Genomic DNA, 26,945 nt, shown 5'->3' with positions numbered 1-26,945 from the left:
AACAATTGTTGTACAAAGTACAATGGAGCCGGCATGATGAGTGCTGTGCCGTCCAGGGCTCGTTGTGGTTTGTACAATTCTCGTTGTACTTTCTACTATCCCTGTTGTACTTTTATTGTACAGTTTTTGTTGTACTATCCACACTTTTTCTTGCAGTGCACTTTCTGTTCCAATGGTTCTACGACGGTTCACCTAAACTTTTTCGCCTAAAACCTGGATGCCTAAGTATTTTTTGCCAAAAATTTTAAATTTGTCATTTGACCTAAAAACGTTACACCGCACAAAAAGTGCTTTGACCAGTATTTCATTGTAGAGACTCTAGCCGCCCACTGGTGAAACAAAGGCATTAAAATTATGCCCTTAAAGAGCATAAAAGATTTATGCCCCTGGAGCGGCGTGAATCGTTAATGCCTTTTGGAAGGGCATTAACACTGGTGTTAGTTCATTCAGGAAAATTCACTCAGAAAATTGTCGGAGTGACAAATCCTGAGTCATTTTCGCGCACCTCTGAGTGATTTTTTCCTGAGTAACCCTTTCTGAATGATGTATCCTGAGTGGCTTTCTCTGAGTGAACCATCTCTGAGTGGCAGTTTTTTGACTGTCCTAAAAAGTCAACTATATTACTGATACGAACATGGGAAGAACTTCCTCCCAATGTTGATATCAAGTCCGATCTGAATCCGAGGTCCGTTTTGCGGTATGCCAGTAAGTGTGGTCAGATTTCCACGAAATAAAAACTGCCCTTGTCAATTGGCGATAGCATGCCGCCTACGCCCTTAAGTATAATTTTCGGTGAAACATCCCCTAAAACCTGATTTCGGAAGAAAAAATTTAGATATTATTGTTTGGACTTCAAAACTTTCGGCAATGTGGGATTCGGTGAAAAAGTTTAGGTGAAACGTCGTGATACCGTTCCAATGAAAGACGCAGGAAGATTTTTCCCCAACGCTCTAAGAAACACTAAAAAGGCACTTTTCTCAGAGACCGTTCAACATTTTGGATTGAATTTTGTTTTGGAATCTCACCATAATGGACCTAATAATAAAGCAAAGTTTAACTTTTCTTAGATTATTTTGTAGTCTACTTGAAAGTTTAACCAGAGTCCCAACAGTGATTTTTCGTTGACGAAAATCAGTTGTTATTTTTTAACTTTGCGCAATTCCATTTTAAAAGAACAGGATTTTAAACACATACTGTTCACGTTTGGTGTCAGCTGATGAATCGTTTTCAATTTCGGACACGTCAAAGACTCAAAAGTACAATACTTTCTTTAGTGGACATGTTTCGAGCCGTTTCCGAGCGCCTGCGAATCTAGAGCCGCACAGGCGTGAAGTACGGTAATCACGGGCGCTTCGGTGGTGACGACGGCGTGCGGCGCTCAGCAAATCTCGGTTATGCGCCTGGCTGAACTGAAATGCGTGCAGAGGACCCAAGAGGCATCAGTGTCTTAACAGAGCAGCGTGTTGTAAACGAGCTTGAAAATTAAAGTTTATTGCAGGTATCTTCACAAACTGCACAATGGAGGTGAGATCGTTTAAACTTAAAGGAAAATTCACAAACTGCACAAAAGAGGTCAGGTAGCTAAAACAAAAAGGTGGACTCATCAAAGGAACCGTAACACTAGGCTGGGCCGCAAGGCTTTGAATTCCTGAACCAAAGTGGACTTTTCTGAAGGGTCATGTTCCCGGATGACGAGTTCACGCAGCTTGGGACAAGTCCAAGGTGTCAAGAACTCCAACACATGCCGGAAGTCCGTCGAAATGTCCAGCAGGAGATGTTCCACTGCAGGCAGCAACTGCAAACAGGCGGCAACCAGCTCCGACTTGACAAGGGGCGGTCCCAGCGAACGGGAACGCACAGTCACGCGATGGACGCCATGCAAGGCGTCTGCCAGGCCCACGAAGCGCCGGAACGAGTCCTCGTGGCTGACGTTCGCGTCCAGATGGATCTTGACCGTTAGCCGCTGGTTCTGGGCAGACTTGAGCCAAACCGCCGTCAACGGACAGAACACATCAGTGATTGTAAGGTATTGAACACAGTGCACTATCTGGTCCAAGCTCGCGCAAGAGGACACTGACAGCGTGGTGAGTTTAGAGCAATACTGAAGTTCCCGCATGAGAGGTGAGTAGTTAAACAGAGTCACCTCGCGGATGGTCTCCCTCCCCAGGAACATGAGGCTCTTCGCCAGGTTCAGATTCATACAATGAGGCCAGATGAGGTGTTCTAGGCGAAGACGCTTGAAGCAGAAATCGGGACACTTGGAGCCCAGTCCAAGTTGCAGGGTTTTGAGGCCCCAGAGGCCGTCGATGGCCTTCAACACTGGCACTAGGTCACTGTTGGCAGAGATGGCGGTGATTCTGATGCGGAGCTCTTGAAGGGTGAAGCGCCGCCTGTAAAGAGCGTCTTGCACGATCCTGTTGGATTGGCCGCCGGCCAGGACACTGAGCTTCAATGAGCGGACCTGGAAAACAAAGACAATTCCACATGGTCAGTGCACTAAAGCGTAACTCTTGGCTTGAGTCAAGCATAGAGTTACGCTTGAAGACGAGGGGGTAAGCACTCGCGTAATACCCTGTACAGAGAAGCCGTGTATTAGGCGTAATACACGTAATTGTAATACCATTTTTGGGCCAAATGTGCCAAATTTTGGCATATTAATGCCGAAATACGCTTGTAATATCCCCGTAATAAAGCGTAATAACCGCGTAATACCGAGTACTCTGTACACGATTTCTTGGAGTGTTTATTCCCGCTTGAAGACGTTACGCCGAGGGGTCGACAACTCGTATATTACCCCGTAAGCGGTGGCTATTACATGAATGTAACCTGTATATTACCCCTATATTGCAATATATTAGTACAATACATTTCTGTATAATACTGTATATTACCTATAACTGGCAATATACGTATACTCCCTTGTACAAGGCTGAGGGGAGTTGTCAACCCCTCGCGTTACGCTTGAAATGAAGCATACTCGGGAAATTCCCCCATGCATTAAGATAGGGGAGGTCTTGGTGGATGAGCCTGTTACGCTTCTTTTGAAGTGTAACCTTTTTACGCTTGAAAACAGAGGGTAATACTACACTTTAGTTTTACCAGTGTAGATACATATTTAATTAAAGACGCTGAGAACTTATGTGTGTGCTCAGCACACTCCTCAAAGCGCTTGCTTGTGCACACGAAACTCTATGGACCTTTTATGCATCGTACACTGATAAAAATTTAGTCGTACTAAGTAAAGGATAATTGGTCCACAACAGACTTTTAATCATATATCAACAGTCTACCTTAAAAACAATTCGTTGACCAACAACAAATATTGTTGGTCAACGACAAGTATTGTAAGTCTAAAAAGATTTTGTTTAACAGCTGAGACAAGTATTGATTTAGCACTTAAGTCGCTAGATCTATTTTTCATGGTTCTACTGTTAACATTAGTAATTTCCTTAACACTTAAAAGAAGAAAATAGATGATAGTTCATCATTAATTTAAATTGAGCAGATAATGACAAACAATGTTGTTTGCTTAAAAATTGTATTGTTAATAGTGATGACAAGAATTTTGTTTTTCTACAACAAATTGTCGCTTTCTGAATTCAACGACATTTGTTTCGGTTTAATTCATGGTGACATTCTATGTTTTGAAACTAAATTTTCACTCATCTGATTGAGTCTGTACAACCAGATACATACAATAGAGAGCTTACGTATGGATCAGTGCATGCGTAAGTACCTTTTCAAAAGTCCACAGGAGTTGAGTGTGAACACACTGAATGTTAACGTACTTTCGTTGTTCATAACTACTCCGCAACATTTGTGCAAGGACAATATTAAGGACAATAGTTCCATAATGGGTTAAAGTATTCAGAAAATCCTACCGAAAATATGTATGCACAAATCTGTAGACAGATCACATGTGCACAAATATACGGGAATAGTTAGGGACGAAACGTCGATGTGCGTGTCTGCGCAGGCCGGCGCAGGCACTTCGAGCACGCGCTTTGTAGCTCGAAGGGATGCATACCTGACAGCTTCCCTCAGCTAAAGCTCTGAGGAAAACGAGGCCCTGCAGTTCTTTCCCGCGTTTGGTCATCATTATGTCCAGAGTGTCCAGGGCCGGGGCCAGACGCAGGATGGCTGCGAAGGGGGCTCTGCCCTGCCTTTCCCCGATGGTGAGGACGCGGCGCTCCCACACGTCCTTCTCCAGGACGAGTCTGCTCATGCGACGGCTCAGCAGGCGCAGGGGCAGCAGCTCCACTGAGGGCACGTATGCCAGCACACGGGCAAGCAGTTTCGTGGGCAGCGCCTCCAGCGGGGAGCCAAGCGCAGATTCCTGCATAAGGGCACATTGCATTCAGTGAATTTTATGGAATCACCACTGCAAAGCCGGTTGCACACTGAAAATAGAAGGGTCAGACTTCTGACCTCTATAACGATCTTACTGAAATGTACGACCGAAAAAGGGTCACACTGAAATGTAAGACCGAAAAAAGGTCATACTTCGATGTATGACCGAAAAAAAGTCATACTTCGATATATGACCGAAAAACGTCATACTTTATAGTGTATCACAGGTAAAGGCTGATGTATCCCCAAGCTAAACAATAGCCAGTCTCGCTGATGTCTGACCTTTTTTTGGTCATACATTTAAGTATGACCCGTTTTCGGCCATACATTTGTGTACGACCGTTTTTCGGTCATACCTTTTGCATCACCGAGAATCGGTCAGATGTCTCACCCTTCGAATTTCAGTGCATGTTCGCTTGTCCCAAAATTGACAAGCCTGGCCTTGAAATTCTACTCAGTTTGCCAAAACTTAGGCATTGCAGGCGCCCAGAGCGCCAAATTTTGGCAAGCTGATGAATGCAGGACAATAGGCTACCCACTTTCGGGCATTCATTCAAAATGGCTGAAACTTGGAAAAACTTGCAAACTGCACCGGATTTCCAATGGCTCTTCAACGATTCAGACAGCGTGCTTCCACTGTGAAAAATTCCGCACTTCGACACGAAAGATGAACGCAAGAGCAGAGCAAGGAAGTACAGAACGTCCGGACTTGACCCAATAAACTCATTCACGGGTACGAAAAAAAAAGTTCGGAACTTCTTTCCATGGAAACGTACGGACGGTTCATGCAAATTAATCGCTGACCAGACTTGTTCCGTACTTTCTTAAGCCTGGCAACGCGTCTCTGAAAGAAATCACCTGAGTGCACGATGAAGGTGAAGGGTCCGTCTCAGACGTGGAACTCTCCTCTCCTGGGCTGCGACGGACAGGGCTCCGACTTCGGCTCCTACTTTGATCCCCAACTCTGCGCCCTGGGCTGCTGCTGGGATAACAGGGAGCAAAAATTACCGGAATGTTGACACATCGAATCGACAGTTTGAGCCCGTCCCATATTCCTCCCTCGATCATGCTGCGTATACAATTCAATTTGCAAGCAAAAAGGCAAGGGACATCGTCTGCCAGACGAACTTTATTAAGTCTGAGAAATATATCGTAAGTTTGGTGTTGCCACTCACTTGTTTCGGGCTCGATCCAAAATCTGAGCGTCTTCTAACTTCACTTGTGCTGCATTCAAGTCTTTGACAACGTCTACCTCCTTTGCAGGTCCGCAATCTCTTTTCAAACGTTTCTCCTTTTGCACTGTGACACCTGATGTCACTGGATTGACAGGAAGCTAAGACAGAGAATACAGAGGATGTGGCTCATTTGAAATCAGTTGACCAAACATATTTCCAAAATAATTTTTGAGGAGTTACGGTCCCAATCAGACTAGGAAAGGGCAACCCTCAGACAGTGAGGAATTCCGCCTGAAAGAGGAAAAAAAGAAATTGCAAGATGGCCGCCGCTAGAACATCACAAACCCTCACTTGTTTTCGGATTGTTTCTGCTCTGCGCATGCGCAGAAGCCCCCGAGCAGAAAAAAAATCCGAAAACAAGTGAGGGTTTGTTATGTTCTAGCGGCGGCCATCTTGAAATTTCTTTTCTTCCTCTTTCAGGCGGAATTGCTCGTTCGGTTGGTTGCCATGAGCCCTTAAAGTTAAAATTTAATTTTTTTGTAAAAATAAAAAAAGGTACGGAACAGACGTCGGCTCTGTAGGCTTAATGCTTAACTCCGTAAGAAGAGAGGCTGTGCAGCCACATTAAGGTGCGAAAATCGTTTGCTATACTCGTAACTTTCAAAGAATTCTGTCGAGTTACGGAGCGAGTGCAGCAGCCGTAATACGAAGGTTTAGCACCATAATACGAATATTTTTCACCATAATACGACAACTCGTCTTTAAAGACATTCGCCTTCGCACGAAAACAAAATGTCCTGAAGTTCATCTTAAGGGGGCACACCAGTGAAAATCGGCAAATTTTTGCCTTCTTTTTTTATTTTATCTTATTTTTCTGCTATTCATCCCGAGTCAAACGCCGCAAACCCCACCCCAAAATTCCGTTTACTTTGGTTTGTGCACATTTTTAAAGTTGCTAAAAAGGTAATTATTTTTGGATATTTTAGACCAATTGTTAACGTTCATGTTTTTTAGTTGAAGTTTAATACCAAAACCCTTGAACCACCCAAATGCAGTTAAGAAGAGGGACATTTTGGCGCAAACTGAGCTTCAATACGTCAAAAGGATGGTCTGAACCTCGGAAATAGCCATCCCATAAATAGGACGTGAGCTACAGCCATGAAAGCTTAAAAAAATTGGTTAAAAAATTTGTTTCAATTTTTGCTTTTTGAAAAAACAAATTCAAAACCATTCTTTTTGCATGTCCGTGGTTCAGACCATAGCCACATGTGTCCTGTTGAGAAGATTTCAAATCCCGTGCTCGAGGCTCAATCCAGAGAGGCGGAATCGTGGCAGGAGTGAGGCAAGGTCGCAGAAAAATGAAGTGCACTGGCGCTCCGTCTTGTCATCGCCACCCCACCCTCCCATACTGAATTTTCTTTTCTTTGATATAATTTTGAGCTACGAATAAAATATCAATCGAATACATAGGTTACTTTTCTCAGAATGATCGTTTTTCAAAACCTTTGTATTTTCACTGGTGTGCCCCCTTAACAAAGACAATCGGCCCAAACAAAAAAATAATCACTTCTAGACGGAAACACTCCAGTGCAGTAATTGCGGCAAAGCATACACCTCATAGGGTGGAATACTTCGCCGCACATTGGAAATGGAGCATACCTCGGGGCAAGAGATGCGTTCCTTTTCGGGCGGGCTGCTCAGCGCACCGGCGCCGCACTTGCTGGGACTCGGACTCCTGCTCCTTCGCCGCTTCCTATCTCGCCCCGTAGCGCTGTAAAAACAAAAGAAGCATGAAAATAAATTGCCATTTCCAATTGCGTATTCTGTTGGGTTCTAAACCGAGAGTGAGGAGAGCGAAAGTATTAGTTCCGAATCAGCGCGTTTGCCCCCCTCCCCTTTCTCCCCATATTCTCCGCCAGACCTGAGTAGCAATGCGAACAAAATCTTGCGACAGCCAAGACTTTAAACGTTTCTCCGAGTGCTGGCCACAGAGAATCATTCTGTTGCCATTCAGAAACAATATTTTGAAAAAGTTCTTCTAAAATTTTTGAGGTCTCTTAAGGATATTGTACAGTGAAACTAGCATGTCACAGGAAGATCATTTAGTGGTCAAATTTCGACCACTATTAGATGAATTTATTTTCAAAGTTGGGGGCCCCAACCCATATCAGTTTCTGAGTTATGGAATGGAGGTTTACATAGTTTTAGCCGAGAAGAGGCTGTAAGAGCTATTTTATCAGGCTTATTTTAATTTTTCTTCAAATTTGTGAGATTTTAACCCATTTTGGTCTCTTTTTTTTTCAGGAAAACTAAGGCAGATATTAAAAAAGGGCAACGCTATCCTTATCCTTTTTAAAAATAGATAAGAGTGCCAGAATCTGAAGACTGGGTAGCTAATCCTTTGTCGTGAGGAGAATTTGGGAGAAACGACTCAAAGTTTACGTAAACCTCCAGAACTCAGAAACTAATCGGAGTTTGGGGCCGTAGTCTTAGGGTATGAGTTTATTTAATAGAAAGGAACTTTAACCCGTAAATTGAGACATCTGACAGAAGTATTTAAAAAATGTCATATAGCCACTTTTCTTCACTTTACAGTAACCTCAAATAATTACACACGTCAATACCCTTAAGGAAAAAAGTGCAAACAATTATATTTTGGCAAAAAAAATATATGGAATTTTGCTTTTTCTCTCTCAAGGTTACTCACTTGTCTTGGTTACTCTGATTCGAGGTCGTCGCGTCATCCAACTCTACTTTCAAGTCCACGCTCTTCACTTCTTCTATCCAGCTGGCAAGCTCTAAGCCTTCACCTTGAGGTTCTCCTTTTACTGCTGCTACAACAGGAGGCTTGCAATCCTCCGGAACAGCAACAGGTTCCTCCTTCACAGTGAAGTCAGCCATTTCTCAGGGCAGGCAGGCAGCTGGAAAGTATACGAGGAATTAGCTTGAGAGAACTCTCCCTGAGAAACCAAACGCTATGAATATAGCGTCAAATGGTGAAATGCCTTCCCTATCCCATGCATAGTATAGGGCATTTCGGGACGTATTGCACGTAAGGTGCAATGTGGCTATGGCAATTGGCAATGCACGTATAGTGCGATATCTCAGTGCGTTGCATTAGACGTGCTATATTCATACCGTTTGGAATCACAGTGCTTGTAAGTGTTTACACACAGCATCCTTTTACTCCCGTCCGGCGCTTGGCAAGATGTCATTTCATTTACTTCCGGTCGGAATCTATACGTATGAACCCCATTGCTCCCGCTTTGCTCATCCAGAGAACAGACAAAGTTCAAGTTGAGATCAAGAGACTTCAAATTCATAAAACTTAGTGAAGCTCCATCCATGACCCATCAAGGCCTGAATTTGACAAGGTACTTTGTATCAAATTCACATCACATGATATCATATTCATTAAAAAGATATTAACATGCACTTGACATCATGATCCGCTAATTTTGACCGGCGGGTATATGATGTCATCATCTTGACACCTATCACGTGATATCATCATGACCTCTTCTAATCCTAGGGTACTGGAAACCAAAATAGGGTACCTAGGAGGAAACCCAGACCGGAAGTCAGCGGCAGAACGGGAGAAACAAAAGAGCGTGCCGCGGCTGTGCTGAGCGGTGGTGTGGGTCGAAATCGTCGGAGTGGGGGTGCAGGCGGCGTGCGCACGTTACCCCCACTCTGCCCATTCCGGCCCCCACCACCGCTCGGCACGACCGCGTGACTCTCTTTTGATACTCCCGTTCTGTCGCTGACTTCCGGTCTGGATTTCCTCAGTGGTACCCAATTTGTCCTGGATGAGAGCAAGTGCTGGACGCTTGCACGTTAGTACACCGCCTAGTGCGGACGCTACAAGCCGTATTGTAGAGGAAGTACTTCTGGTTTCGTATGAGTAGCACTCATCCGACGCATTTCTTTGGGCTTATTTCAGAAATGTGTACGGTTTTTCTATTGGAGGTTATTTTTAAGCTATTAACTCTACAGTTTTACAACTTAGATAGTCTTAAACGAGTTCCGGAAAGAACACTTTTGTTGTGAGTTCCGGTTCAGGTTTCGTTGGCCCCTGAATCTCGATGACGCAAGGACGAAGATAAATAAGAGGCGTGCCTCGCCGAGGAGGCACCAGTTTTTTATTTGTTAACAGAATACTGACGCCGCCTGACGCCCTCCCAGAACGGAATTGAGGTCAAGACCGAGGTATAGGTGCATGTGAGGCGAAGGCGAAGTTCTACCACAGCGCAGGTCCCTGTCAAAAGGTGCCATCTCTGACTTCAATATTGGTTCTTCTTACTTCCGTCCTGAGAGGGACTCGGCAGAGCGTGCAGAACGGACTAACGCACCGGCCAACAGCATGTGCTCGTCGGGCCCATCCCAAAACAACAAAGGATTTGCTGTGTCGGTAGATCTGTAAATAATATTTACCAATAGTAAGTTGACTTCAAATAAGTTGGTACACTCGCGCCCCTAGCGGCGACTTCCAAAAGCACTCACCACCCTGGTGGCTCGCCTCTCGCATGACTTCAGTCTACAACCAAGCCTCGACCTGTCTGTTACCCCGTAATCCCAAACTACAACGAAGCCCAGCTTAAGGGACTTAACAGGATTTACGACGGCCGAAGAGGTTTGGGGTGGCAGAAATTAAGGGAGAGGAAAGCTCATCGTGCCCCTCGAGAAAGGTGACGGCACAATGATCTTTTTACGTTTGCAACGAGGACTTGTTCAATGTTTTGATGGAGGCCCATCTAGCTGTCGCCCACGGCAAGAGAAACCGCATGTTGTTTTACCTAAACAAGAAGTGCGCAAACGTTGGAAGAGAAATAGTTGAGTTGTTTCTTCCCCTCTGTGGTGTTTGCCTGGCAAAGAAGAAGACGAAGCGTCGCGGCCTCACGGTGAAGCCACTAAATTTTGAGAAAATGAATGACAGGATGCAATTTGATCTGTTTGATTTTCAATCCACCCCTGATAGGGATTTCAAATGGATAATGAATGTTCAAGACCACATGACCAAGTTTATACATCTGAGGCCTTTAAAATCTAAGACTATGGAGGAAGTGACTCCAAATCTACTTGAAATCCTGCTTGAACACAAGCAGGATTTCAAGTTTCGAGATAATTGGAATATTCTAATTATTCCAATTTACTTATTTTCAGAGCTGGAAAGATTGTTGTTCTTATGCTCTACGAATCGCATCTACAAAAGGGCGTCTTGTAGAAAATCCAAATGGGGATGTGCTAGATGAGTATGAGTACACTTCTGGAAATCCAGAGGTTGACCGTATCATGAAGATAATCTCATGGGAGACAGCCTTCAACTCTCCCCAGTCCCCATTGGCTGTAAGTCATTGTTTTGCTTTCTATTAATGATCCAACGCCGACTCAAACGTTCCTGTCATTTTGTGACTCTTTTCCTAATCTGTCCACCTTAGTTTAAAGACGAACCATCAAAGATTCGAAAATTTGAGATCGTACTGTGCAAATCTGACTCCGAATCGAATCTTGCCTCATTCGACTCGGTACCAAACTATTCTCTGTTCCTAACCATCACTTCGTGTAAAAATAACAGTTGGTAGCTTCCACATGACTGGGTGGCGACTCATGCCTGGTGTGCGCAATCTGACCTTTCTCGAAAGCCTTTGGTCCTCCACGTGGCCGAACAGTCGGACTGTTGTATGTTATCTGACATGTTCGACTACTTTGCTAGTACACTGTCACTCCCATTCCAGGAACGTAACATCACGTTCAAACGTATGTGACGATATGTCACGTTCCTTTGAGCGTTTTGTCACATTCGTTTTAATGTGAATAAGCTAATTTGAAGCCGATTCATATCCAAACGAATGTGACACAATGCACAAAGGAACGTGACATTTAGTCACATTCGTTTTAGCGCGATGTCACGTTTCCTGGAATGGGAGTTTATCGCTCCGCCCACGTGCCTGTTGTCGGTAAACGGGCAGGACAGTGTAAGTCAACCGTGTTGGGAGGCACCCAGCTATCTGTTTGACGAGGTCCTGATGAGCACGTCCGTGCTTGGGTCGGAGCCGCGCCGCCGGCCGCCTGTCTACTAAAGTTCACACCACTGCCTGCCAACCAGTGTCACACCGCGATGGACGCTGCCAGCAACGCGACTGCCGTGGCAGCCTTGCAGTGTCCTGCAAGCAGCCCGGTGCTGCTCTTCCTGGCCGGTGTGCTCGCCAGCATCAACAACAAGAGGGAGGCCGAGAGGGCGCAGCGGCGGCAGGAAGGTGAGGTCTTTAGTTCACTCTCAGCACTTCACTGACTTTTTGCTCATTGTGTCAGTACTTATGCAAGTAATTTGTGCAACCATAATAAGTACTTTTTCTTTTTTAAAGAACTACTTAGGCAATATTAAATAATGTACTCACAATTTGGTTTTGTACATAATTTTTGGCTGAGCGATAGCGAAGCCTGTTACTCCAGTGGGGTTGAAAAGTTTTTCATGTCTATCTGTCTGTCTGTCTGTCTGTGTGCACTACTCCTCCTGAACGGCTGAGCCGATCTCGGTGAGCTTTTGCACACTTCTTGGGTATGTCCTTAGCTCGGCACGCGAAATTTCACCATCCTAGCTCTACTGGTTCAGTTTTTATAGCCGAAAAACACCTAAAAAACGGCGAAAAATAGAGCTTTCTGCAGAAAGATCACTTCCGGCTTGGAGAAAGGGGGGTCTGGGGGGCGGAGCCCCCCAGCCTCGACAAGTTAAAAAGTGACAAGGGTCAACATCGTGTTATCTATAGATAAAACAACTCTTTTTAGAATGTAGGGGGGTCTGGGGGGCGGAGCGGAGGGAGGAGTTAAAAAATAACCGACAATGGACAAGCCATTGCCTGCCGCAGGCAGGCTAGCGCCGCAGGCCAAGGTAGGTACGCCAGGCGTGGATTGGAGGAACAGGCAGCGAGACATCGCGAAGCCTGTTACGACAAGACGCGGTCTGGCGTAAACCTACCTTGTACAAAGGAAATTAGTAATATATTGATGCTTATAAGAATTCGTAACTAATGAGAAAAAAGTCAGTAACGTGCTGGTTCTCGAATGCTTTCCTGGGGTCCGCAAAAAATTGTCACCTTACAGCGGTGAGAATCAAAATTCTCAACGCTGAACTCTGAAAAAACCTTGCGAAGTATACTTCGGCATTGTGTTGCAAACTCTCTTACAAACCATTTTCTTTGCACTGCGAAGTATTACTTTGCAACTTTAAAAGAAACCGCTTTGCAACGCGTTACAGACCAGACCAATCCTTCGCAACGTTGCAAACTTTTTTCTTTGCAACTTACGAACTATTTATTTGCAATGCGAAGAAGAAAGTTCGCAAGGCAGTTCGTAATTTAAAGCCGCACTGTTAAAAATCCAATGTAATATTATGACACAATAGCCTACAGTGTTGTTGTTACATTACAACACGTCTGTTTGATGTCTGAACAGGATATCCATCATCCAGTAGACAACTCTTTTGTTTTATTACAACTTTTTTGTCTGAAAACAATAATGCGCAATAATGTAATCGTGATTAAGATCAGATATTTTGTCATTCAACAGATTTTCTGTTTATAAATAACGATAGTGCAATCCTAAAACAAACATTGTTGTCATATAATAAGGATCTTGTTAAATTACAACACGATAAGGCCAACACAAATGTGGCCAAGCCCAAACCGAAGACTCGATGGAAGTGTTGTTTCACAACAATCGATTCATCAGGAAACAGCACAGAGTGCTACAACATGTTTGTTATGAAACAAGATGTGTTAGAAAAAAAAATTAGCAGCAAAATGTTGTTACTTTCCAAAAAAAAATTTCTGACAGTGCGGAGACCTACTTCGTACTGCAAAGTACTTTTCTTTGCAAGCTGTCTAGAGTGTGGCAGTGAGAATGGTTTCACTGAAAATCTAGTAGTGATACACCTCTTCGGAAAAAGGGTGATACTTCGATGTATCACCGAAAAAAGGGTGATACTTGGATGAATCGCCGGAAAAAAGGTGAAACTTTTGACGTTGAAGAGTAATATTTGGCCCAAAGGAAAAGGACCAGTCTGGCTGATGTCTAACTTGTCGTTGATATATTGTAGCATCGTTCTTTTTTGGAGATACATTTGCGTACGACCCTGATAGAAATGTATCGTCAAAAGAATTCTTTTGCGGCGATATTGTAGTACAGCCGAAAATTGGCGAGATGTCTGACCTTTTGAATTTCAGGGATTCCCACGTCACGCTGATTCTTGCAATTCAAGCCAAAATTTGGTGAGAATTTGGATGTTCACCGGGAAACATCGCGTTTTTCGCCAAAGTTCGGTCAGGATTTTCACACCCTTCAATTTTTGGCTGAGCGATAGCGAAGCCTGTTACTCCAGTGGGGTTTGAAAAGTTTTTCATGTCTGTCTGTCTGTCTGTGTGTCTGTGTGCACTACTCCTCCTGAACGGCTCGGCCGATCTCGGTGAGATTTCGCACACTTTTTGGGTATGTCCTTGGCTCGGCACACGCAAAATTTCATTACGTACTCTAGCTCAATTGGTTCAGTTTTTATAGCCGAAAAACACCTAAAAACGGCGAAAAATCTAGTTTTCTGCAGGCAGATTACTTCTGTCTCGAAGAAAGGGGGGTCTGGGGGGCTCCGCCCCCCAGCCTCGACAAGTTGAAAAGTAACGAGGGTCAAGATCGGGTTATATGTAGATGAAGCAACTCTATCTAGGATGAAGGGGGGTCTGGGGGCGGGGCCCCCCAGCATGCAACAAAGTTGGGAGTAACCGACAATGGATAAGCCATTGCCTGCCGAAGGCAGGCTAGCGCCGCAGGCCAAGGTAGGTACGCCAGGTGCGGATTGGAGGAACAGGCAGCGAGACATCGCGAAGCCCGTTACGACAAGACGCGGTCTGGCGTAAACCTACCTTGTTAGTGTTCACCTGATCAGCAGTGAAGCTTGTTTATTTTTGTTTAGGTCGAGAGAAAGAGTTTAAAATGTACCGCAAAATCAGCGAAACTGTACAGCGAAACACCTAGCACATTCTTCACTTCGCATAATTTCACTTAATGCCCCCCCTCCCCCCAGAAAGGGAGAAAAGACAATTATTCTTACTATACATATTATATGCCAGACGAAATTGTCATCCAACTTCGGGGAATGAAATAATCGTCAACCGAGGGTAGATTCAAGAGTTTAAAAAGTCCTAGTTAAGAGTCTTTTATTCTGAGTGAAGGCACTGAATTTTGAAGACTTCTGATAACGTCAGGAAATGGCGCCCTGTCCGAGTACGACTACGTGGTGGTGGGCGGCGGTTCGTCCGGCTGTGCGGTGGCAGCGCGTCTGTCTGAAGACAGGTCCGTCTCCGTGCTCCTGCTGGAGCGGGGCGGACGTGAGCCAGAGGAAGCCAGGGTGCCGGCCTACAGCTTTAACAACATCAAAAGTGACATGGCTGAGGTGTATAGGGTAAGATTTTCAACTTGTTCACTCGAAACCCAGGAATATGACACCAAGCTGAAACGAATGTCACACACATGTGTCAAGGTCTCCCAAGGCACCTTCAAAAAGTCTTAAAGTAAATTTACACTGCAAATCTAAACGTACCGCACGCTCAAGTCCTCACGGATACCGTGTTTGTAGGTTACGGATAGTTTTGTGCAGCCATATTACGGATCGAATTTTGTTTGTTATACGGATGTTTTGGTCCGTAATACAAACACTGAGAACCCAAACGTGGTCCAGACCGCACCATTGCGGTGTGGTCAGATGGGTGCCATTTTGACCACATCAGTTGGTGTGGTCAAGACCACGTTTGGTGCGGTCTCGACCACGTTTGGCCACGTTTGGTGTGGTCTAGACCACGTTTGGCCACGTTTGGTGCACTCTTAAAACCTTACGAAGTATTTTGAGCATACATATAACAAACTAAAATACTTTGTTAAACGAAGAAATAGTTCGTAAATTACGAAGTATTTTCTTTGTAAGCTTACGTATGCTCAAAATACTTTGTTATACAAACTACTTTTCTTTGTAAGGCCCAAAATAGTTTGTAAGGTTTTCTCAGTGTGCGGTCTAGACCACGTTTGGCCACGTTTGGTGTGGTCTAGACCATCCATTTGACCACACCAGTTGGTGCGGTCTAGACCACGTTTGGTTTTTCAGTTTACAACGAAATTATCTGTAAATTACGGACATCAAAACCTTTGTATAACGGACAAAAACATCCGTATTACAAACAAAATTCGATCCGTAATATGGCTGCACAAAACTATCCGTAACCTACAAACATGCTATCCATAAGGACTTTACTGTGCGCATGAGCTTATTTTGGCCGAAAACACTAAGCAGCAAAGAACTGAAGCTGTTTCGTGTCTTGTTAACTTTTACTTCTTGTTTGCTGGGAAATTCACAATGTTAACATACTTTAATGAAACGGCAGGAACAATACAGCTTGGTATGACTATGCAACAGGGATCCTTAAGTTAACACTTAACTGACACTGCTTTCATAACGTAACATGTTCGCTCAAGGTTAAGGGTACGGACTTATGCAAGTACTTCCAAAAGTATCTCCACATTAATACGAGACACAAGAAAACTAACTTATTCTTTTGAAAATAATTCAGATGTTAAGGGTTATGACTTTCACTCGTGTAAATCTTGTCAGAATGTCAGAAACTTGTCTGAAAACCTGATCGAAATTCGCGCACATCTGAAAGCTGCTGATTCTGACATTCCGTAGAACTCAGGCCATCTTAGAGTAAGTCTTCAGAATTTCAGCTTTCAGAGGTGCGTGAATTTTGATCAGGATTTCAGACATGTTTCTGACATTCTGACGAAATATCACACGAGTGTTAACTCGTAGGTCAAAGGTTTTGATTGCCCTTTTGAGGTAAGTTAAGGATCCCTGGACTTAAAGCATTAACGACATGGTGTAGTCCTATTTGTTAACCGGGAATTAGAATGTTTGGGTTGGCATCGCCATGCATGATTTGAGGACGTCCTCACTCAAGACTCCTTACGGACACCATGCATCCGCAATACGGACGGTTTTGTGCAAGCGTAATTACGGATGGATTTTGGTTGTAATACGGATGATTTTATCCGTAATACAAAGGTTTTCGTGTCCGTAACATACAGACGAAAATATCCGTATGGTATGGACGTAAAACTCTTTGTAATACGGATGATTTCATCCGTACTACAAGCAAAATCTATCCGTAATTGCAATTGCACAAAAATGTCCGTAATACAGATAGGATGTATCCGTAAGAAGTTTAGTGTGCTCGGCTTGCAGGCTGAACCTGAATCGCAAAACTGCAACTCTACTGGCTGTGTCATCAACGTCCCAGCGGTGCTTGGCGGTGGAAGCACTCTGAACGGCATGCTCTACGTCCGCGGGAGCAAGGAGGATTACGAAGAGTGGGCCAGGCTGACGGAGGACAGGGGCTGGGCCTACGACAGCGTGCTCCAATATTTCAAGAAGGCCGAGGACAACTTAAACCCAACCATCAGTGAGAACAGAAGTAAGCTTAGCACAGTGGGCCAGAAGGCCGGTGGAGGCGGACAAAACTCTAGACTAGTTTGAGCTCCAGAGTCGCTAAACAAGCCTCAAACCGAACGTGTGACCCCACCAATGGATTGGTCGGGTCATTCGTTCGGGTCAAGTCCCATTTAGCGATTCTGGAGCTCAAAACGCCTAGAGTTTTGGCCGCCCCCACCGGTCTTCTGGTCGACTGTGCTTAGGTTGTTTTCGGCACACTGCACACTGAGGAACCAAGTGCGGAGAGCGCAGAGCTCACGCATCCCGGTGCGAGGTAATTCACCACGCCTTACGGACACTGCCTAACCGCTTCAAGCGTGCGTAGGATACCACGGCCGCGGCGGCCCGCAGAAGGTGTCCTGGGAGCCGTATCGGCACCCCGCCATGCCGCTCTTCCAGCGGGCCTTCCAGGCCGCGGGCGTGCCCTTCCGCCTGGACATCAACGCCGAGAGCCAGCTGGGCCACTCCGTGGTGCAGACCACCACGGCCGGCGGCGAGCGCTGGTCCACGTACCGCAGCTACGTGGAGCCCGTACTGCGGAGGGCCAACCTGCGCGTCGAGACCTTCGCCACCGCCAGGAGGGTGGTGCTGGACGCCGAGGGCCGCGACGGGCTGCGGGCGGTCGGCGTCGAGTACGAGGACGCGCGGGGACAGGTGCGACCTACAGATCAAATGTGTACTGAGTGCACACCTGTGGAAGTGTACTTAAAAGCACACATCCACAGTGTGAACACTTCCACCCATTTGAGAGCTCAATCCCAATAGAGGGAGTGTCCCATACTCTAGAAACTGAAGAGTGTGCATGGCATTGCTTCCCCAGGGAGTCTGCTATGCACACTCTTCCGTTTATAGAGTAGCTGTGTGCTTGTCTGAGCATACTCCTCTGTGTGCTTCGAAGTACTCTGCAATTTGAACAGTGTACTCAGTACACACTCTTTAGCGTGTACTCACGAGTACTTTCCCACGAATGTGAAGTAGTGGCAATATACAATGTGTATACAATGTGAAGAAGTGACTCACCAAAACAAATTTTGTGCCATAGATCCGCGTGGTTGGGGCCAAACGGGAGGTGGTACTGACGGCCGGTGCCGTGCACACGCCTCAGCTGCTGATGTTATCCGGCATCGGCCCGGCCAGCCAACTCAGGGTAAAAGTCTTAAATTTCAGAGAGAAACTCCTGTGTCATATGTTAGGCGCTATCAAATACTGTGAAAACAAAACTTATTTTTGCACAGCCACCTTCACAGTATAAAAACTATGCGCGAAGAATCGCTCTATGAAGAAAAAGAATGCATTGTTTATGAAGAAATGCTTCGTATTCTAAGACAAAATCCTTGGTAATACGAAGCGATTCTACGATGCCTTCGTTTTCTTTGAACACTGTTAAAAAATAGATGCACAGAAACAATCAGATGATAGCAAATTTGGTTGTTTCAAAGCTTAGAATGTCGTCATGGACCTAGGCGAAACAAATGTCGTCGAATCTAGAAAGCGACACTTTGTTGAGCAAATTTGTTGGTATCACCATTAACGATACGATTTGCGTGCAAACAACATCTTTTGCCATTGTGTATCTGCTAAATTAAAATTATTGATGAATAATATTGGAATCATCATGATCTGTTTTGTTCTTCTAAGTCATAAAGAAATTACTATTACTACAAGAAGAACCGTGAAGAACAAATCTAGCGACAAAAGTACTGATCAATATTTGTCGCAGTCATTACTACAAAATCTTTTTTACTTACAATGCTTGTCGTGGACTAACAACATAAGTTGTTCGTCAATGACCAGGGATCCTTAACTTACCTCATAAGGGCATCATAACGTTATGATAAGAGTTAAAGTTACTACCCTTAACTTCAAACATCTTTTCAAAAGGGGGAGGTTATTTTTTAATGTCTCGAATTTGTGTGGATATACTTTTGCAAGTACTTTCATAAGTCCGTACCCTTAACCTTTAGTGAACATTGTCTTATGTTACGTTTTGAAAGCAGTGTTAGTTAAATGTTAAGTTAAGGGTCCCTCTCAATGACTTGTTTTTGAAGGTGGATTGCTAACATGTTATTACAAGTTTGTCGTAGTGAAATTATCCTTTAGTTCCAATACGACTATGGTTCAACAAGCTTATCGTTCCAAAACAAATCTTGTCGCCAAAAAAAGCAATAAATGTGTCGTTAAGTTTCAACAACATTTTTATCACAGTAGTTATGAAGCAAATGCTTCGTAGGCTGTTTAGAGTGTTAAATGTATTAGCATATTCATCCAGCTCTGATTAAACACAAAAGCAAAGGCTGGTTTGAACACATTTTCCGGTTGCAATTCCTATGTTGTTGTGCAACTAGATTAGATGAAAACTAACATCAATGCGTTATTACAAAACGTTTTCTCAATTATTTGCCAAACTTCTGTGGCCTCAGTCGCATGTCCCATGCCGATTATGTTCTGTGTGACCTGCGCCTTTCTGTTTCTCTAGGCGCTGAGCATACCTCCGCTCAGGGACCTGCCCGTGGGCGCACGTTTGATGGACCACCCTGACGTGTCCGGCGTGCCGTACAAGTGCGCGCCTCCACTCTGTGTGACGGACTGGCAGAGCCGTCTGGGTGACTTGCGCCAGTACAGAGAGAACCGGACAGGCCCGTTGTCTGCGGTCAACTTCCCACACTTGATGTCTTTTACCAGGAGCTCGCTTGCCAAGCCTCTGACGGGCGACCAACCGGACGTTCAGATCCAACTCGTCGGCCGCACTGTCGACGGGAATGTGAAGTACGTTCAGCCTTGAACTGGTCCTAAATAGGAAGAAGCACCAAATTCAAAAGTAAATTGCAACGTTTTGTCCTAAGGTTTGACCGACCCAAAGACAATATGTCAGGGCACGTTTTCCCCGCAATGATGTCTTTAAAACAGACGATGCCTTAGTTGTCTCTGCTGCAGCTCTGCTGCGCCCATAGAATGGGTATGGGAGCTTTGTTGGGTACTGAGTCATCTGAAAATGCTAATTATCATCCTCTAATTTTTCGAAAAGAGAGAACGCATTTCGACAGTGTCGAAGCACCTTCTCAATCACATCCTGCATTTTCCCCCAGCTGCTTGCCGCAAGACGCTTGGCGCCTCAACAGGGTGGTTCCCATCGTCTCCCTAATGCGCCCCTACAGTGAAGGGTGGGTGCGCCTCAACACGTCAAATCCGTACGGCCGTCCGCTGGTCAAGTTCAACTACTTCGGGGACGCCGATGGCCACGACATTGCAGTCGTCAATGAGGGTCTCAAGCTGGGCCTCAGGCTGAACGCCACCCTCGCCACGTTCGGCCTGACCCTGGACAAGGACAGCGTCCGAGATTGCACGTGAGTAGCAAAGGACATTCACATTGAAGGATATGCGACCCGTTTGCGAGCAAATGATGACTTTAATACATCCGATTTCTCATGCCGGAAGGAGGTCTAGCTACGAGAATTCACAATGCCTACGGGGCATTCCACGTCAAACCATCGGTCCAAAACGTACTTGTTCAGATCCGGCTCCCAATTTTTTCTAGCCTACCACTCAAGGACCACTCATATAAATGTTAAAAAAAAGAAATCAGAACTTTTCGACCATATTGGTGTCAAAAAGCCCTTGGGGGTTCTCTAACTGCCAGCAAAATATGGGGGACGGCAACCCACAAACACCAGAGATATTGTCCAAAAACTCTAAAAGTTATCTTAGTGGATCCCCAAAAATTTACTGTATGACACCCATATTTGCTCCCGTGCATTAAAAAGTTATCCTATAGTGTCTGTCTTAACACTCTGGAACCATTCCGAGGTGAAGGTCAGCATCGAGTTGAGGGCTACACTGTTAAAAATTGTTGTTTTAAAACAACAACACAATTACCTACCTCGACAACGCTGTTGTTTGTGAACAAGTTTGCTTGTTTTAAAACGACGAATTCGTTGCTAATTATTTTTATGACTTATGCTATTTCAAAACAATATTTTGTTGCGTACAAACAACCCGCACAATCTAAGAAGTGGTTACTGCGGGGTAACCGGGACTCTACTAGGTCTGTGACCTAATCGGCAATAAAAATTGATGCAAATAAGGCTGTCTACCGGTTTACAAACATCTTGTGGACGAACGACGCAACTCGTTAGTAAACAACGAAAGTCATTTGAAAACAACTTTGATCGCTAAGAAAATTAGGAACCTATTTACTGCTAAATTACAACATAAATTTTTACAGTGTACGATTTCTTTCCGTGTAGTGCCTAAATTCTTGAAATGCTCACGAAAAAATTAGGAGCCGGATCTGAGCAAGTACGTATTGGACCATGATGGTTGGCGTGGAATGCCCCCTACCGTCGCTCTTTCCAGGTCTGAGGGCCCTTTCGGCTCGGAGGGGTTCCTCCGCTGCATTGCGCGCACGCGCACGCAGACGGCGTGGCACTGGAGCGGCACGTGCCGCATGGGCCGCCCCGGCGACTCGGCGGCCGTGCTGGACTCCCGGCTGCGCGTGCGAGGCGTGCGGAGGCTGCGGGTCGCCGACGCGTCCGCCATCCCCTTCATCCCCAGCGGCAACATCAACGCGGCCGTCATCATGCTGGCCGAGCGCGCCGCCGACCTCATCAAGCGCGACCGCCTGCTGCGCATCTTGAACCCCTTCGACTGAAGCGGCGTTCAGAACGGGGGCCCGGCAATTGCCTGACAATGATGAATGGAAGTTCAAGATTTTCATGACATTATCGTCAAGCTGAAACCATAGCAGTGTAATTGAAGTTTTCTTTGCCTAAAAGTTATTGGGATCAGTTATGTAGCACAATGGAAGTAAGGTTTTGAAAATAAATGCGGTGCACATAATTTAATAACCCGTTTTACGTCAATAACTGACAATCGTTTAGTTATACTTCCGACACCACCCCTAAACCAAACGAGGTAAATGTACTAGGGATGGCTCCGGCACTACTATCGGTCGGTATCTTTTGGTATTAAACCGGTATACAACCGGAGCAAAAACACCAGTTTTTGATGGTATATTATTCCTTTTGATCAGAAGTTGACACAACATCCAAAAAAGGTCAAACGGTCAGAGAAAGTAGACCATCCAGTGGTGTTTTTTACTCGTTCTTTACACACCACTCACTAACATACAAGGTAGGTTTACGCCAGACCGCGTCTTGTCGTAACAGGCTTCGCGATATCTCGCGGCCTGTTCCTCCAATCCGCGCCTGGCGTACCTACCTTGGCCTGCGGCGCTAGCCTGCCTTCGGCAGGCATTGGCTTGTCCACTGTGGCAAAAAGGTACGGAAAATCCTGTTAATTTTTTTGCCAGGATTCTCCGTAGCCCTCTTATCAATATTCTCCGTAGGCTCTTACAGTATTCTCCGTAGGGCCGCACAGTATTCTCTGTAAATCCGCACAGTCTTCTCCGTAGGACCTCGAAGACTGTATAGTCCTACGGAGATCACTGTGCGGTCCTACGGAGAATACTGTGCGGTCCTACAGAAAATACTGTAAGAGCCTACGGAGAATATTGATAAGGGGCCTACGGAGAATTACCACAAGCTGTTTACAGAATTTTCCGTAGCTTTTTGCCACAGTGTCCATCGTTGGTTCCTTCTTACGAGTTGCATGCTGGGCCCCCCAGACCCCCCTTTTTCTAGAAAGAGTTGCTTCATCTACAGATAACACGATCTTGACCCTTGTAACTTTTCAACTTGTCGAGGCTGGGGGGCTCCGCCCCCCAGACCCCGCTTTCTTCAAGACAGAGGTGATCTACCTGCAGAAATCTCGATTTTTCGCCGTTTTTAAGGTGATTTTCGGCTATAAAAACTGAACCAGTTGAGCTAGGATAGTGAAATTTCGCGTGTGCCGAGCCAAGAACATACCTAATAAGCCTGCAAAATCTCAGCGAGATCGGCCGAGCCGTTCAGGAGGAGTAGTGTACACACACACACACACACACACACACACAAACAGACACACAGACAGACAGAAAAAACTTTGCAACCGCTGGAGTAACAGGCTTCGCTATCGCTCAGCCAACAAAACTCTATGTGAAGAGAACGAGTATTGTGTTCAAAAATGAGTTTTGGGGGGACATCTTTCATCTCAGATCTCACAGCATGTGGGAAAATGAGAGTGGTATCAAATGAAAGATGGAGTGTCAGTCGCTTGATCGTAAATGAAGTTTTTTTTTACTTGCAATGAGAAATATTGAGAAAACGAACATGAAAGAGAGACGTTTTTAGTGCACTATGTGAAACTAACCTCTTTTCACGTGTCTGTATCTTTTGATGTTGAACGCCACTGAAACGCAAAGTACAACAACAATGACACGAGGTCAACAAAAATCTAGGAGGGTTTTTTGCAAGTGACAATGGATAATTTTGAGAAATTTGGTAATAACGAAACTTTGTTTGACCCTAACCATGATACATATCTCAGAACTGCAAGCTGTGTCATCTTAATGAATTTCTTTTTGATGGTGTTGCACGTCTTAGGTTCGAGATGAGAGATGAAATGATAAGTTTCATTTGACTGATTTCTAAAATAAATGTGTCCTTCTGAGGGTTTTGATCATGGAAAAAGCAGGTTTTTGGCACGGACTCACGGACTCTAGTGTAAATTCGATTATGCACGAGAATCGATATCTCGAGATATCGCGATGCATCGACGTTCCCTGCCTGATCGAACCAACCGGAAGCGTTCGTTAAAAGGCAAAATTACAAATCGTCAGAGGACAATTCATGTAACGATCAGCGACTGACACATCAATCTAGCTTTGTAAAGAACGAGTCCCTTCCATGTGATATCAATTCTTTGATGTCTTTCCTTCTTGTTTTTTCTCTATATAATATATCTTTACCATGTTTCTTTTCTTCAATACATTTCCGAATGTACCGTGCACTTATTGGACTCTTCCTCGTTTCCCCCTCTCCTCGTCCCTTCCTTGTTTTTCAATTTTTTCTCACCGTCTGCCTTAAAATTACTTGTCACATACATTCATTTCACAGCATCATAGAGAACTAGCTAGTTTTAATTTAAAAAATATGGGTTAAACTAGGCCATGCACCACATTCTAAAAAAAAAAAAAAAATACCAAAACCGGATTTTATTTGGTTTTGAACAAAAAAATAAAAAAAAAGAATGGTATTTTACCATCCCTAGAATTAACTAGCGGCTCCCAACTCCTGATGTTGCAAGCAGTTCCACATTGACAGTCCCGTAGACTCCGTCGTAAACATGTATGAAACTTCAACGTACGTATACGTTCGCCAGTTGACGGCTGAAATTCGCTACATGCCAGTTTAGTGAGCAGGCATGCCTTATCTTGCGCTAAATGGGAAATTGCTGAATCCAGCGCGTCAGAGGATCCACTGCCGAGTGATGGTTGACACGCATCTACACGATACGACTGTGTGTGTATAACTCCAGCGTTGCGTTTCATTGAACGATCACGCCGAGTGTCCGCTTCACTCTACGTCAGCAGGCGGTGACGGATGGGCCTGCAATTGAGGGGAGAGGTGTGTCATTTACTCACCACCCATTGATCAGTCCCAACCCACGACCATCTGAATGTGCCCCACGATAAAGGAACATCACACGGGGACACACACTCTCTCGCACCACCTTGAGACTTCGACACTCCGTAGAAAAATGTCCACCAGTGACGCGGTCCTGTGGGTTGCCCGGGTGTCTGGCCTCGCGCCGTACTGCGGCAAACCACGACTGCGTTTGTCTCAAGTGTGGCTCGCCTACAGTGCAACGCTCTTGATACTGGTCACCTCAGGGCAGGTAAGGTTTGTTGCAGGATGAGTAGAAAGATATCAAAAGGGTAAGAACTACAGAAATCCCGTGTTCGTTCACTTTAGTGCTCACTAATGTTTTTGTACAAAGGTCGTACGAGACATCACAGTTTATAGTGCACACGAACTTTCCGTACAAATATGCACGTGATTTTGTATAGAAATGGTCAAATAAGTGAAGTTTTTCTTACAAAATTTGTACGAAAAGTTCGTGTGCACAAGAAACTGTGATGCACTGCAAGAAAAAGAGTGGATAGAACAACAAAAGTACAACAGGGATTGTAGAAAGTTCACCGAGAATTGTACGAACTACGAGGCCTGGACTGCACAGCACTCGTCATGCCGGTTCAATTGCACTTTGTACAACAATTGTTGTAGTACAGTAAATTTCTGATAAAAATTTGCCACAAATTTGTGTATTTTAGTTGTGGTTATTTCTTGCAGCGTGCCTCGAACAAAACTGTACATAACATTAAGTGTGTGCCTGAAATCTCTGGAAATCTGAAATCTTACCTCAGAAGGGCAAAAGAGAGCGTAAATCGGTCAAAGTCTTGCGCAATACGAGGGAATCCGTTTCCTTGAGAAATCTGGTGTCACCACACATCGAGAGAGGTAGGCCCCTTGGCAAAGTCTGTTTCGACCAGACACGCCGGCCTGGCGCCGCAGGAACTTCGTATTGTTAATAAACGTGGTCGCCGCGCCACCCAACATCATTGCGGGTCCTTTCAGAAAGTGGCTCTTTCTCCAAAACGTGAGCAAGATTTTGGAAATTTCTGTGTCGAAGTAATGTTTATTTCGTTAACAGAGCCCTTGGAAACAGAAAAATTCAATTTAAAAAATCTGGTTGTTGACCCAACACCTGATACAGCCGTCACTTCCATGGAATACCCAATTCTTATTCCTCAGCAATGAATTAAAATTTTTTTCCCGACTATCTCTAGGCTGTTCGGATGGCACTAACAAAACGGTCTGGGGATGTGACGGAGCTCGTGTCACGCATCAGCTGGGTTTGCAGTTCGATTTTGACGTGTGCCTATTGCTTTTGGAGGCAGTATGCCAACCTCGTGGAAATTCTAAACGAAACTCGGGACGTCGATGCTACACCGACAGGTTAGTTCGGAGAGACAAATGAGAGATCGTTATCGCAAAACGTGAATGTGAGTAGATTTTCTTGACTGCATTTTCTAAAGAAGAGATCATTGCAGGGGTTTTAGGACTTGGCGACAAGTCTGCATTAGGCACTTTTGAACAAGATCAGAAAAGATGAATGTGGAAATTTTCACACGTCCTAATTGCAGCTGTCCAACTTAAAGGGCAGCCATATTGTGATTGGAATAAGCATTCTGGTCGTCGCCGATCGAAGAGCAAAAAGAAGAACAAAACCGGAAGCCGGGAAGAAACGGAGTAGGTATCATGCCCGGTTCCAGCGAGGAATGTCGAGAAATATTTTAATTTCCTGTTTCTAAAAGTGTTTGGAACAAACGAAAATGCTTTTGAAGGAGATACGCCACAGAAAACTCAGTAACTAGTCCACTCATAGAAGTCTGGGACGTTATGTAGCCGGCGCCAGTTCCGGCTTTGTTCTTCTGCTTGTTCTTCGATCGGCGACGACTAGAATACTCTATTGGCTGGAACGACTTTCTATAGCACCTGTCATTTCAGACAAGTCATTTTTGAGGAACTAATTCGACAGATCAGCGAATCGGCCCGGGGGAGCCGGTTGCTGGTTACGCTGGCGCTCACCGGTCACCAATGCGGCCCCGGTGCTTTCTTCTTTTCACGTTGCTGCCCGTGACCATCCACTTCCTCTGCTGCACACTGATAGTTTTCTGTCGGTGCCTGGTAAACTAAACTTAGAATAGGGGGACTTCGTGAAAGCTGAACCAACAAGCAGCCGAGACGCCCAAATTTCCGGAAACTAAACCCCTCTTATCAAAAACTATAGCCGAGCTGAAAAATTGCTCGCGAAACACATATGCACTGCAAACAAGTTCAAAAATGTTTTTGTTAAGTGTGGGAACCTTTGCGAACGTCCTTTCCCCCTGTCAAGTTTTATTTCCCGCCAACATGGGTCTGTGGCTTTCCGGTTCGGGTCTAGAAAGAAAAACA

General features: G+C 44.9%; 2 protein-coding genes across 26 annotated transcripts; one reads left to right on the top strand and one right to left on the bottom strand.

The window, feature by feature from the left end:
• Window positions 1-1,463: 1,463 nt before the first annotated feature.
• On the bottom strand, window positions 1,464-26,700 carry LOC117639472. Of its 25 annotated transcripts, XM_034375154.1 has the most exons (8): window positions 10,029-10,254; window positions 9,829-9,942; window positions 8,233-8,446; window positions 7,185-7,296; window positions 5,526-5,683; window positions 5,209-5,332; window positions 4,028-4,336; window positions 1,464-2,461 (listed from the first exon to the last, which is right to left on the bottom strand). In XM_034375154.1, exons 3-8 carry the CDS (start codon window positions 8,424-8,426, stop codon window positions 1,604-1,606), a joined length of 1,755 nt encoding a protein of 584 aa, XP_034231045.1. In that variant the 5' UTR covers window positions 8,427-8,446; window positions 9,829-9,942; window positions 10,029-10,254; the 3' UTR covers window positions 1,464-1,603. The 25 variants fall into 25 exon arrangements, with proteins under 25 accessions (XP_034231045.1, XP_034231043.1, XP_034231048.1 ...); XM_034375152.1 differs by lacking the exons at window positions 9,829-9,942; window positions 10,029-10,254 and adding an exon at window positions 26,580-26,700; XM_034375157.1 differs by lacking the exons at window positions 9,829-9,942; window positions 10,029-10,254 and adding an exon at window positions 14,626-14,762.
• Window positions 11,592-21,896, top strand: LOC117639470 (glucose dehydrogenase [FAD, quinone]-like). The gene is made up of 8 exons (XM_034375150.1): window positions 11,592-11,782; window positions 14,780-14,976; window positions 16,807-17,035; window positions 17,378-17,706; window positions 18,095-18,199; window positions 19,529-19,818; window positions 20,139-20,396; window positions 21,406-21,896. Exons 1-8 carry the CDS (start codon window positions 11,644-11,646, stop codon window positions 21,698-21,700), a joined length of 1,842 nt encoding a protein of 613 aa, XP_034231041.1. The 5' UTR covers window positions 11,592-11,643; the 3' UTR covers window positions 21,701-21,896.
• Window positions 26,701-26,945: the final 245 nt, after the last annotated feature.

Source organism: Thrips palmi, unplaced genomic scaffold, assembly GCF_012932325.1.
Source record: "Thrips palmi isolate BJ-2018 unplaced genomic scaffold, TpBJ-2018v1 HiC_scaffold_11, whole genome shotgun sequence".
In the NCBI taxonomy this organism is placed as follows: Eukaryota; Metazoa; Arthropoda; class Insecta; order Thysanoptera; family Thripidae; genus Thrips; species Thrips palmi.
Note: the sequence above shows the minus strand (reverse complement) of the source record. Positions and strands in the feature narration are given on the sequence as shown.